Source organism: Panthera pardus, unplaced genomic scaffold (assembly GCF_024362965.1).
Source record: "Panthera pardus isolate Hobbes unplaced genomic scaffold, ASM2436296v1 HiC_scaffold_12, whole genome shotgun sequence".
NCBI lineage: Eukaryota > Metazoa > Chordata > Mammalia > Carnivora > Felidae > Panthera > Panthera pardus.
Genome location: NW_026526677.1, coordinates 74,930,961 through 74,944,064, shown reverse-complemented (window position 1 = coordinate 74,944,064; position 13,104 = coordinate 74,930,961). Strand labels below are relative to the sequence as shown.

At 47.2% G+C, this 13,104-nt stretch overlaps 1 protein-coding gene across 1 annotated transcript; it reads left to right on the top strand.

The window, feature by feature from the left end:
• The first annotated feature begins 3,582 nt into the window (after positions 1–3,582).
• Positions 3,583–6,220, top strand: LOC109267052 (elongation factor 1-alpha, oocyte form-like). The gene is made up of 7 exons (XM_019449556.2): positions 3,583–3,726; positions 3,915–4,094; positions 4,357–4,653; positions 4,762–4,912; positions 5,232–5,488; positions 5,649–5,883; positions 6,009–6,220. Exons 1-7 carry the CDS (start codon positions 3,583–3,585, stop codon positions 6,125–6,127), a joined length of 1,383 nt encoding a protein of 460 aa, XP_019305101.2. The 3' UTR covers positions 6,128–6,220.
• The last annotated feature ends 6,884 nt before the right edge of the window (positions 6,221–13,104 follow it).

Genomic DNA, 13,104 nt, shown 5'->3' with positions numbered 1-13,104 from the left:
GGCTCGGCCAGTTAGGTGTCTGGCTCTTAATGTCAGCTCAGCTCATGATCTCACGGTTCATGAGATCGAGCCCCACATTGGGTTCTGCGCTGACAATGTGGAGCCTAGTTGAGATTCCCTCTCTCCCTGCCCTTCCCCCACTCTTGTTCTCTCTCTCTCTCTCTCTCTCTCTCTCTCTCTCTCAAAATAAGTAAACTTTAAAAAATACATCTACCTCTACTCACCACCACCTACGGAGACCAAGGGGCTTTGATTAATAGTTATGTAGATAGATAAACTAATGGATAAACATATTTGCTTCATACCCCAAAATTGGAGACCTCTTTTAATCTTTTAGGAATTAATGAACCCTCCCAGTGTGGTGTTCTCCAAGGTCACCTCTCCCTGTGTTTACACAGTTGCCTGGCAAACACCTCTTGACCATATAACCTCATTTATCTCAGCAACTCCTCACTGCAGTGTGCTTGTCGGTCTAAATGATTTTATTTCATCCTGTCTGAAGCCTGCATTATCGTCATTATAGATTCATTTCTAATCCTTAACTGTCCCATTCCAGAAACTCTGATGACTTTATGTTTATGAATTGTAAATACTATTTCCAATAAGCTGATAATGAATTGCCAGATCCCTCCAAATTTGTAAATAATGGGGATATTTCGCTAGCAACAGCCAATTACACGAGGCAGGAAAAGTCATTCTGTCAGGAACACTTACCCTTCAGCTTATTTCAATGTCAGAAAACCTCTTAATTCTGATTATTCCTTCAGTCCTGAGTCAGCCAAGACCACAGAGATACTATGTAAATGGCTCAAATGGAAGAAGGGTAACCATAATTCTTAATGAGGAGACAGTCTGGCTCAGAAGAGGCCTGGAAACCCAGAGACTGAGAGGTACCATCCTGTTTCTTCATTAATGTATTCTGTGACCTTGGGCAAATCATTTTGTCTCTGTGGAGGTGCCTCACCTCTCAGTAATATGAGTCTGGCAACGCAAGACAGGGAGAGGAAGGTAGGGCTAGGAGGTCCCAGTTATTTACGACTTGCCACGTGCCAGGCCCTGTACAGGATGATCTCATTTTATCCTCACTAGACGCAGGAGGTAGGTATTTCCCCCCACTTTACAGAGAGCGAAACTGAAGCTCAGAAAGACTAGTTCACGTAGCAGTATAAGTAGGCAAGGCAGGATTTAGACTCAAGGCTGATCCCGCAGTGGAACTGTCTTATGTGCTTAATTTGCCTCTGTGCTTCTTCAAAGAGGCTGAATGAAATGTCATTACGGTGGCATGTTAAAACAGCACAGGCGGTGATCAGTTCAATTGCACCTGGTGGACGGGCTGCAGAGTCAGGGAGGGGCCCAGACTCTGACTCCTCAGAGCTCATGGCATAGTCCTTTGGGAGCTCCTTCGAAGGCTGGAGCCTGTCTTTGGGATGAGGGAGAAGATGTTGACCAAGTTGTGTTCCCAAGGGCTCCCATGAGCACTCATGGTCTCCCTCCCTCTCTTTTGATCCCCTTTCCACTGACATCAAATGCACATCAACTGCACTGCTTGGCTGGGGCCCCCCCACCTCCCTCCACGACTGCTACATTATTAGCCTCCTAAGGGCCGCCCCCTCCAGTCTCAGTCTCCAGAGCTTCTCACCATGTAATGAACGAGTAATTTTCCCCCTGAGGGCAATAAAGAGTAATCAAGAGATTTAAGTGGGGGATTACATAATTAGATTTACAGTTGGGGAAAATTAAATGCTGAGGAGTTAATGCATAATGATCTTTCCTCTTCATCCCTTTAGCCACCATTTTCTCTAATCCATTCCCTGACCTCTTGGCAAGTTGAGTGTAGGACTGTGCTCAGCTGATTCCTCTGCCTGGCAAGCCCCCGCCCCCCATCACCTGTGGACCCTGACATGCTCACTGTCTAAGACCCCATGAAGCTTCTCTATGAAGCAGTCCTCACCTCCCCACACGCCTGAGGCTCTCCTGAACCAGCCCCACTGATAGCGTTCCTAGTTCTGTATCCTCACATCGAAATGTTTCTTGTGGTCTCTCTCCCTTACTGGAGTGTGAACCCCTCAAAGACGGGCTGTATTACTCCTAGTTGCATCTATCGTTCCCTGGGCAGAGACAAGCAGTGGTTACTCCTAGGTGTAAGTGGAATGGATAAATGGGCTCAACAGGTCTGCCTCGTTCCTTCTAGAAGGTGACTGGGTGAGGAAAATATACTGATAGTGGGGAACAAGGACTTGCTGAACCTTTTGGAGAAGTATTTTGTCACCTGAGACCTCAGATAATTCTGCAAAATGGGGAAAGGGAGGAATTTGATGTTTCCTAAGGACCTCACTTCTCTGACATTTTAGTTTCTTGGTTCTTTAGGAGTAAAGGTGGAAAATAATGACTTAAAAAAATGAGCGAAGCAGGGATGTGGCCCTTGTGGGACCAGGACCCCTGGAAGGGCAGACTCCTCAAAGGCTTCCTGTTCTCCTGGGCCCAAGTAGGAGCTGGGGGAAGGAGTGAGCACTTACTGTGCATGACTGAGCTCTGCCAAGGACTTTCTAGGGGAAGGATGAGGACATACTTGGCCTCAGAGAAGGTTCCAAACAGCCACAGTCAGTCCCCATTCAGTCCAAGCAGCAGTCTCTTTAAGAGATCTTAGATGGCTGACTTGGAGGAGACCCAGAAGCGACTGCCATGTCTCCAGGGGCCTGAGAGCTTCTCAGAAGAGAGGTCTTGACTATTTCCTAATTTGCGCATCTTCATCCTCCCGTATGGTGTTGGGTGCTGTATTCAGTAAATGCTGAATGGATGAAGAGCCACAACCATTCCGTACCTTAGTCTTGAGGGAACATCTGCACAAAGTCCGGTAACGTGCACATGTATTCTATATCTTATCCAGTCTTTCCCTTCTCCCACACCCCACGCCCAGTAATCCTACTTAAAAAAGGATTAGTGGGCCTGGTCTACGCTCTCTTCACCCAAAAATCCAATCAATCAAGATAGGAGTCTTCTAAATTGGGACTGGGGTTAGGGAGTGGCATTTTTTAAACCCTTGGCTCTGGTTTTGGATTTGGTGGGAACCAGAAGGAGGAGGGTCCAGTGCTAGCTTTATAAAAGCAAGAGGCAAGACGTTGGGTATCGTCACAGCTGCTGTAGCTCTTGCTGGTCTTTGGATCTAGTTTGCTTCTTTTTCTTTAGAGGTGAGTTCTTGTAAGGAACAAGCAAACTACAGAGCGTCGGGGTCTTTTATGTTAGAAGTGAATCAAATGGAGGAGGGAGTTGGGGAGGAGGGGTTGGTTGAGCCCTGGCCATTTGGGGAAGGCTCACTGAGGAGGAAGGATGAGCAAGCTAGGACTTCTTGGAAGTGCCCACCAGGGCCCTGGGACTAGTCCCAGCATGTGAGCCTGGGTAGGTTAGTTTTACTTTGCAGTTTATGCCTGCCATGCCTTAAACTCTGGACTAGTAGGCACTGACGTGGAAAGGGGTGTTGGACCCAAGCAGAATGGAGGGAAATAAAGGAAGGAGGCAGGCTCGGAATACCTTGGCCTCACCCACTCCCACGGTCTGTCCAGTAGTGACTAGTGAAGCCACACCATGGGCAAAGAGAAGACCCATGTCAATATTGTTGTCATCGGCCACGTGGACTCTGGCAAGTCCACCACTACCGGGCACCTCATCTACAAGTGTGGGGGTATCGATAAGAGAACCATCGAGAAGTTCGAGAAAGAGGCAGCTGAGGTAAAGTGCCTATTGTGTGTAGGAGTGGCTGTCCCCCTTCGCGGTGGGGGGTGGGGGGGGAGGGGGGGCGTCTAGGTTGCAGAGTGCAGAAAGCAGGGTGCACTCCGCGGTCTAAGGTGCCCTGAAGTTGGCTGTAATAAACCATTCTGCTCACCATCAATTCACTATCCTCCCCTCCCCTTCCCCAGATGGGCAAGGGCTCCTTCAAATATGCTTGGGTGCTGGACAAGCTGAAGGCGGAGAGAGAGCGTGGCATCACCATCGACATCTCCCTGTGGAAGTTTGAGACTAACAAGTTCTACATCACCATCATCGATGCCCCAGGCCACAGGGACTTCATCAAGAACATGATAACTGGCACATCCCAGGTAAAGCCGTACGCCCTCAGGCGCCTACGTGGGCTCCTGGAAGGAGGAACTAAAAGCTCATTTGTGGGAGTAGATGAGAGTTTCACTGGGAGGCAGGACCTGGGGTGGTGCAGGAAAGTCCATGAATCCCTGTGGGCCTTTTTTGGTAAGTTTCTGGGGGCACGCCCCTCAGCTTTACAAAAGGATCTGGGCCTGCCGAGCGCCAGCCGGCTTCCCGGCCCCATCTGAGGCCCCCTGCCCCAGCCCCTTGTCCCGCCTGCAGGCCGACTGCGCAGTGCTCATCGTGGCGGGCGGCGTGGGCGAGTTTGAAGCTGGCATCTCCAAGAACGGGCAGACCCGCGAGCACGCGCTGCTGGCCTACACGCTGGGCGTGAAGCAGCTCATCGTGGCGGTCAACAAGATGGACTCCACCGAGCCCGCCTACAGCGCCACACGCTTCCAGGAGATCACCAAGGAAGTGAGCGCCTACATCAAGAAGATCGGCTACAACCCGGCCACCGTGGCCTTCGTGCCCATCTCCGGCTGGCACGGCGACAACATGCTGGAGCCCAGCGGCAACGTGAGTGCGGGGTTGGGGGGGGGGGGGGCGGAGCAAGGTGCAGTCGGTCCTGGAGGGGGCGCTCCGGGACCTGTGCCCCAGACTCACGTGCGCTCTACCTCTTGGCAGATGCCCTGGTTCAAGGGGTGGAAGGTGGAACGGAAGGAGGGAAATGCCACCGGGGTGACTCTGCTGGAAGCTCTGGATGCCATCCTCCCACCCACTCGCCCAGTCAACAAGCCCCTGAGGCTCCCTCTGCAGGATGTGTACAAGATTGGAGGTGAAGGGGCTGGGTGGGGCGGAGAGGAGACCTTTCACTCTGCAGTTCGGAAGTTAGGAATGAGCTCTGGTGTCTGACTGCCAGGGTTCAAATCCTGACTTAATCCACAACTTCTGAGCTAGGACAACGTGCAAAGGCACCCAGCCTTTCCAGCTAATGCGATAGGTAGTTTAAATAGCTCATGATCCATGCAGTGTGTCATTCTAGTTCCACAGGTGGCCCTTTGTCCTCGAATGCAGAACCAAGGGACCCCCCAAGAAGCCTGTTCAAGGCAGGGAGAGGTGTGTGGGACAGCTCTGATTTCCCTTCCCTTGGATAGGCATTGGCACTGTGCCTGTGGGCCGTGTAGAGACCGGCTTCCTGAAACCTGGGATGGTGGTCACCTTTGCCCCCACAAACCTCACCACAGAGGTCAAGTCTGTGGAGATGCATCATGAGGCCCTGTCTGAGGCCCTGCCTGGTGACAACGTGGGCTTCAACGTGAAGAATGTGTCCGTAAAGGACATACGCCGTGGGTATGTGGCTGGAGACAGCAAAAATGACCCCCCCATGGAGGCTGCCAGCTTTGTGGCACAGGTGAGTGCCCAGGACGCCAAGAACCTTAAGAGCACTGGCATTGGTGGGAATACTTCTTACCTTAGGATCAGCTCTGGTTTCTTAGGCCCCAGGTTCATGAAGATGTGGCCCCAGATCACGTGCCATGTTTCTTACAAATTCTGTCCTGCTCTCGTGCCAGGTGATTATCTTGAATCACCCCGGGCAGATCCATGCTGGCTATACCCCAGTGCTGGACTGCCATACAGTTCACGTCTCCTGCAAGTTTGCTGAACTGAAGGAAAAGATTGACCGGCGCTCAGGCAAGAAGCTCGAGGACAACCCCAAGGCCCTGAAGTCGGGTGACGCAGCCATTGTTCAGATGGTCCCCAGCAAGGCTATGTGCGTGGAGACCTTCTCGGAGTACCCACCTCTAGGTGAGCCAGGGATTGCTACGGAGTCTTAGGAAGAAAGCTTTTATCTCCTGTGGGCAGGGTACAGACTAAAGAGCATTTCCTTACGTATCACTTTCCAGAAACCTCATTCTTCATCCCTCTTCCAGGCCGTTTTGCCGTGCGGGACATGAGACAAACAGTGGCTGTGGGAGTTATCAAGGCTGTGGATAAGAAGTCATCTGCTGGCAAGGTCACCAAGTCAGCAGCAAAGGCCAGCAAGAAGTGAGGCATGCGGTTTCCTCAGCAATCTTCCACTATCAAAGCTACTGAAAATTCTATGTATTTACCGAATGAGATTAATAAAACTGAAGTAGCTGTCCTGGTTCCTGGTTTCTTCTGAGGAGGTAAACAAAGAAGCTCTAGGTACACGAATGAACTATAGTTTAAAGCCCATTGACTTCCAGGACACCTGAGAGGCTCAGTCGGTTAAGCGTTTGACTGTTTCAGCTCACAGTTCATGAGATCGGAGCCCCGTGTTGGGCTCGCTGACAAGCGCGGATTCTCAGCTGCTTGGGATCCTCTCTCCCTCTCTGCCCCTCCCCTTAAGCTAATGTTCTTTCAACATTTGCTGGGAGTCAGGTCCCCAAGGTCTGCCAGTGGTATGTTCTTTATCCATTTATTAAATACTGGCCCTTCCCGTATGTGAGATGCTGCTCTCACCCCATGGACTTGACCTAGTTAGAGGCAGAGGCAACTATCAAATGGTGAATGGTAGAGCTGGGGAGTAGACCACGAAAGACACACAGTAAAGGCTATATTCCAACAATGCAAACAAGGTGGTGACTTGGACCAGGCTGGTAATCATGGGGTTAAGTGGTAAGTTCTGGAAGTATTTTGTAAAGGTTCTAAAAGTACTTACAAGCTGATGCATTTCTAAAAATTGAGTGGACGGTATGCAGAAGGGAAGTCAGTTGACATCTGGGTTTTTGGCCCGAGGGATTAGAATGGTAGAGCTTCTATGAGAAGTAGAGGTGGATTGGCAGCTAAGATGCTGGTGTGAAGAGAAGGGAGAGGCTAAGATAGTCGGGGGAGTCCTCCAGACATGGAAGTACAACTCCTTGCCCATAAGCATCTACTTGGAGGTTCCAGGACAGGCATGTGGACCCTGCCTGCTAGAAGGAAATAATCAACTGTGTGATTGCAATCAATTCTTTATCGGAAAAACCATTAGTCTTACAAATGTGGAGAGTGCTCGTAAAACGTGTCAGGGCCTGGAAGGACTGTAGAGTCCTTTTTTTTTTTTTTTAACAGCTTAAATTACAGTATAGTTAACATACAATGTTATATTTCAGGTGTACAATGTCATGATTCAACAATTCTATACATTACTCGATGGTACTCAGTACTCAGTAAGGGTGTTCTTAATCCCCTTCACCTGTTTCACCCATCTACCCACCTACCTCCCCTCTGGTAGCCATTGGTTTGTTCTCTATAGTTTACAGGCTATTTCTCGGTTTTTCCCTTTTCTTGGTTCATTTTGTTTCTTAAATTTCATATATGAGTGAGATTTAATACCTTCTCTGATTGACTTTCTTCACGTAGCATTAAACTCTAGATCCATCCATGTTGTTACAAGTGGCAAGATTTCATTCTTTTTTTTTTTTTATGACTGAGTAGTATCCTATTGCATATAAATACCACATCTTTATCTATTTATCTATCAGTGGATAGTTGGGCTGCTTTCATAACTTGGCTATTGTAAATGATGTTGCTATAAACAGGGGTACATGTATCTTTTTGAATTAGTGTTTTCATACTTGAGTAAATACCCAGTATAGAATTACTGGATCGCATGGCAGTTCTATTTTTAACTTTTTGAGGAATCTCTATACTGTCTTCCACAGTGGCTGCACCAGTTTGCATTCCCACCAACCGTGCACAAGAGTTCCTTTTTCTCCACATCCTCGCCAATACCGGTTGTTTCTTGTGTTTTTGATTTTAGTCACTCTGATGGGTGTGAGGTGATATCTCATTGTGGTTTTGACTTGCATTTCCCTGATGATGAGTAATGTTGAGCATCTTTTCACGTGTCTGTTGGCCATCTATCTGGATGTCATCTTTAGAGAAATGAAATATCTATGTCTTCTGCCCACTTTTTAAATTGCATTATTTGTGTTTTTGGGTGTTGAGTTATAAAAGTTCTTTATAGATTTTGGATACTAACTCCTTATCAGAGATGTCATTTGCAAACATCTTCTCCCCTTCTCCCATTCAGTAGGTTGTCTTTTAGTGTTGTTGATTGTTTCCTTTGCTGCTCAGAAGCCATAGATGTCCATCTATACATATAGCTATTCTCAATAGTTTACTTTTGCTTTTGTTTCCCTTCCTCAGGAGACAGCTCTGGAAAGAAGTTGCTTTGGATGATATGAGAAATTACTGCCTGTGCTCTCTTCTAATACTTTTATGGTTTTAGGTCTCACATTTAGGTCTTTAATCCATTTTGAGCTTATTTTTGTGTGTGGTGTAAGAAAGTGGTCTGGGTTCATTTTTCTGCAAGTCGCTGTCCAGTTTTCCCAACACCATTTGCTGAGGAGTATATCTTGAAATCTGGGATTGTGATATTTCCAGTGTTCTTCTTTTTCAAGATTGCTTTGGCTATTTAGAGTCTTTTGTTCCATACACATTTTAGGATTGTTTGTTCTAGCTCTGTGGGAAAAAAAAATGCTGCTGGTGTTTTGATAGAGATTGCATTAAATACGTAGATTGCTTTGGGTCGTATGGACATTTTAATGCTATTTGTTCTTCTAATCCATGAGCATGGAATATCTTTCCATTTGTTAGTGTCATCTTCAATTTCTTTCATCAGTATTTTATAGTTTTCAGAGTACAGGCCTTTCACCTCTTTGGTTAAGTTTATTCCTAAGTATTTTATTATTTTTGTTGCAATTGTAAATGGGATTCTTCTCTTGATTTCTCTTTCTGCTGCTTCATTATTAGTGTATAGAAACGCAACAGATTTCCACGTATTAACTTTGTATCCTGTGACCTTACTGAATTCATCGATCGGTTCTAGTAGTTTTTGGTGGAGTCTTGAGGGTTTTCTATATATAGTGTCATGTCACCTGCAAACAGTGAAAGTTTTACTTCTTCCTATGGAGCCCTTTCTGAAGCCAGGTTGGGAATATTACTTCCTGTCCTTCCCTGAGACTTTGATGTCCAAGATTTAGACTAAGAGTGTAGTGGCCTTTTCTCACCGATCAATAACATTACCTGTCCATGCCTGTCAAGTTGGTTCCCTCTCAAGTGCAAATACCCAGGGAAACCCCAGGCCCGGCACAAACCTGGAAATAACAGGATGGCCTATCAGAGCTGTCACCGCATCAAGCATCAAGAAAGTCACCTGTCTGCAGGCTGAGAAACCTGTCAAATGCCAGCTGTTGTCAGCACAAATCTGCTTAATGGGACCTGGACCAAGCTTTGGAGCACCTCAAGCTTGTCAGTGTCATCAAAGACCACCCTGCCTGGCTTGGGGAAGCAGACGTGTTCAGAAGCTGCTATGGAGATAGAATGCAGATCGCCCACCCCCTCCTGCTGCCTGTGCAAAATGGCCAGTCCTTTCTGTCCTTCGAAGTCCTTATTAAGAATTCTACGAATCACAACCGCAGCTTTGCTTCAAGTGATCAGGGAGCTCAAGTTGCAACTTTGCAGCGTGTGGGTCCCTGATACGTACTCAAGAAGTACTTGTTGAATAGTGAATGAATGAGTGTCAACATGTCTGTTGAAAGAAGTGAATGACTGTGGATGCCAATTTACTCTCAGTTCTCAAGAATAATCATGTTTGTTTCTCAAGAATGCCTTAAAAAATCAGTTTGAAAAGAAAACTAAAAATATCATGATGAACCCTCCCAAGTACTATGTTATGTTCGCTACTCAGTAATTCCTCACCGAGGTGGCAGGAAATGCCGCCGGTCGTAGAGGGAACCTCGTCCCGCTAGAAACCCCAAGACCGCTTCTGTGAGCACTGCCAGAGCTGGCTGAGGCTTTGCACCTGACCCTGGCTGTAGCAGTGCACCAGTGTGTGAGAGCTCCGGCGTTTTACCTGCAGAGTAAACCTCCTGGTCTAGGACCCCCTCATTTAGTCCTTAACACAAAGTTGCAAATGGATCCAATAATTGGTCAGTCACAGTTATTCGGTTCTTTGTTGGCAGGTATGGGGGGCCTCCCCTTGTTGGATTTCCCCCCGCCTGGTCTTGAGACAGGTTGGTACAATGGAGCAGGCCTCGCACGGAATTCTCCCGCACATACACCCGTTAGCAGACATCGAACAGGCATGCGCGCCTGCCTTACAGTGAAGCGCCAGCAATCTGTCCTTGTCTTTCCTGACAAGCACCTTGCACGCAGGCAGTAGGCTTCAGCTAGGCTTTTAGTGGGGGACAGAATCCCCCGAAAATGACTCAATATAGGATAGAGTCCCTAGGCCCTGGCTGTCACTTCAAAGGGTAGAGGCTGTTGGGCTCACCTGTTCATCCAGGAAGGTGCCTAGGTAATAGCTCCTGTCAACTTCTACATCAGCTCTACCGGTTTCACCACCGAAAAATCTTCACTAAACTCCCTTACGACAAACAACAAACTCTGGTGCTAACTGGAGATAGATAAGGGTGAGCCTGACTTGCCTGAGGCTCCTGGTAAGAACCATTTCCCCTGCCCTCCAACCACTTCCACCTTCGGAGTACTGATCAAACATTAAATAACCATTTCTAGCATGTGCAGCCCCAATTAGGTTCCTTCAGACATTAAACAGCCGCCTCTACTCTGTAGAATAAAACTATCCTACAGACCACAAATCACATCAGAACACTCTGAAGTCCTTGGGCACCCCCTTTCCTGGAGGGCATGCTGCCTAGCCCAGCCCACGTATTTCTTTACTCATCTTGTCTTTTACCAGATGTTCAATGAAGACAAACATGGCCGAGCTGGATGGAACACTTAGTCCTGCCCACCCACATGTCATAGTCTGGCAAGGAGAATAAGTAAATAGAAAACTATAATATGATGCGAGAAATCTATGATATGGCTAACTTCGGGAGGCTATGGAAGAACATAAGGGCAACAACAGAGATCGGGGAATCAAAAAAAAAAAAAAACCTTCTTGAAAATACTGTACTGACTTGAAAAAACAAAACAGCATGTACAAAGGCCCAGAGGGGAGCAGGAGGGCAGTATGCCGGTGTGCAGATTGGGAATGCTAAGGTGGGCAGGCCTTGATGCGATGAAGGCAGAGAGAAGCCATAAAGTGCTCATGTGAATGCTTTTCTTCTAAATGAGAAATGCAGGCTTTGAACTGACTGAGATACTCACGTTGGGCCCTAACATGAGAAGCCCCACAGTGACTACACATGACCTGATTACTTCCATTTGCTGGGAGGTGGTCGAGGTACCCCGCCACTTTCATTAGGGCTGAGAGGGCCTCATAGTGAGGGCATCATGTCATTGACATGGAAATAAGTGATCAAGACTCTACCAGACTGAGATGGTCCCTTCTCTTGGTAGAAGCTAAATTGAAATTCTAAAATGACCCAATTGTCATTTGTCTGAACACAATTGATTTCTTCTGGTTCTATTAAACCAAGGCCCAGATTCCAGAAACAGAAATCCAAGCTGTCATTGCCCATTCATTGAAACAATTGGTATTTTGGCATTGTAGGGAGATGTGCCGGCTCATGTTTACAGAGCTGTTTGCATTTGATGACAACACAGTGCCACGGAGAGAAGTCACCCTACGGAGAAATCTGTTTTCCTTCCGTTCCAAAAAGAAAGCTCTTACCATATCAGACAGAAGGAGCATGGCCAGCATTCGGAAATAGCAGTAGGCCTTCAAAGAGAAATCTGCCCTCCTCTTATTTACCCAGAGGCCAAGTGGGGGTGGAAAATATTTTCAGAGGAAGAACTTCATACCTTCCTCACTTACATTCCCATTTCCCGTAATTAGCCAAGTCCTAATTATTCCCTGTATTGTCTCTGCCACATTAGTTTTGGGAGACAATGGTGTGTGAGACAATGGTGCATAACTCAAACACAGGGCCAATCTAAATGAGAAACTGGCGGAGGGCTCCCGAGACGATTGCATTATTCATGAGAAGACATCAGAACAATTGGAGGATAGCGTTAGATTTTAAATCACAGCAGCAATTACAAGACAATTATCCGAAATGGTGTAATTGCCGCAGCTCCTGGGTGTGGGGCACACCCCGCACAGCGGCTGTGCCACTTTCTTCTCATATTGTGACGAACACTGGGGTGTTCATTGTAAGAGGAGATCGTACACAAGAAAACATTTGTGTTCCTCCCTTTACGCCACATAAAGCTGGCAACCAGAGCCTCAGTGAAAAATGGAGGCTGAGACCACACTCAAGTCTTTGAGGACCCCTTGCCTTGCTTACTCCCAAATAGGCTGCTCTCGGGTATTTGAGCCTGTCCTTGTGTGACTTTCAATCCAAGCATAGAGGCCGAATCCTACTTTTTCTAGATGATGTCCCTCAGCCAAGGACACCCTCTATGAGGCAATGGGAAGTCACTTGCTCCGCAGGCATCACACTGGGGTTTACTCACCATTCCAATACATAGGGGCACCTGGGTGGCTCAGTCGGTTGAATGTCTGACTTTGACTCAGGTCATGATCTCACGGTTCGTGAGTTCAAGCCCTGCATGGGGCATGCTGCTGTCAGCACAGAGCCCACTTTAGATCCTCTGTATCCCTTTCTCATTGCCCCTCCCCCACTTGCACTCCTTCAAAACTAGATAAAATATTTAGAAAAACACTTACTCTTCCAATGCTTAGTGACAGCATAATTTAGTATCTGCTATTATAGAGGCAGCCACCATGTACTGAGGGCGTAAGACATACAACATACTTTTCATGTCTTATTTTACTTAGACTCAGTGGGTCTTGATTTTCTTTGTACCATTTATTCAACAAATATTTATCTATCCAGCATCTTCTTTTTATCAGGCTCTGTTGGCTCAATGACAAAAGAACCCTGTCTTCTTAGAGTCTACCTCATGGACACAATGTACTGTCTACAGCACCAGCTTGGCCAAATGTAGTCGGTATCAAAACATTGTCTGTGTCTCTTCTAATCTCTCTTCTTTTCTTCCCCTTCCTTTCCTCTCTCCTTTCCTTCTCTGCTGTCTTTGCTTTAGAACTCTGAGTCTTTCAACTCCACAAACACTTCTTAAGCATCTATTTGACAATATCCAGCAATA

Bases quoted from the DNA above. Each gene is read 5' to 3' on its own strand.
- LOC109267052 (XM_019449556.2), top strand. From the start codon at position 3,583: ATGGGCAAAGAGAAGACCCATGTCAATATTGTTGTCATCGGCCACGTG. The intron at 3,727-3,914 runs GTAAAGTGCCTA...CCCCTTCCCCAG, and splicing joins TCGAGAAAGAGGCAGCTGAG to ATGGGCAAGGGCTCCTTCAA. The intron at 4,654-4,761 runs GTGAGTGCGGGG...ACCTCTTGGCAG, and splicing joins TGCTGGAGCCCAGCGGCAAC to ATGCCCTGGTTCAAGGGGTG.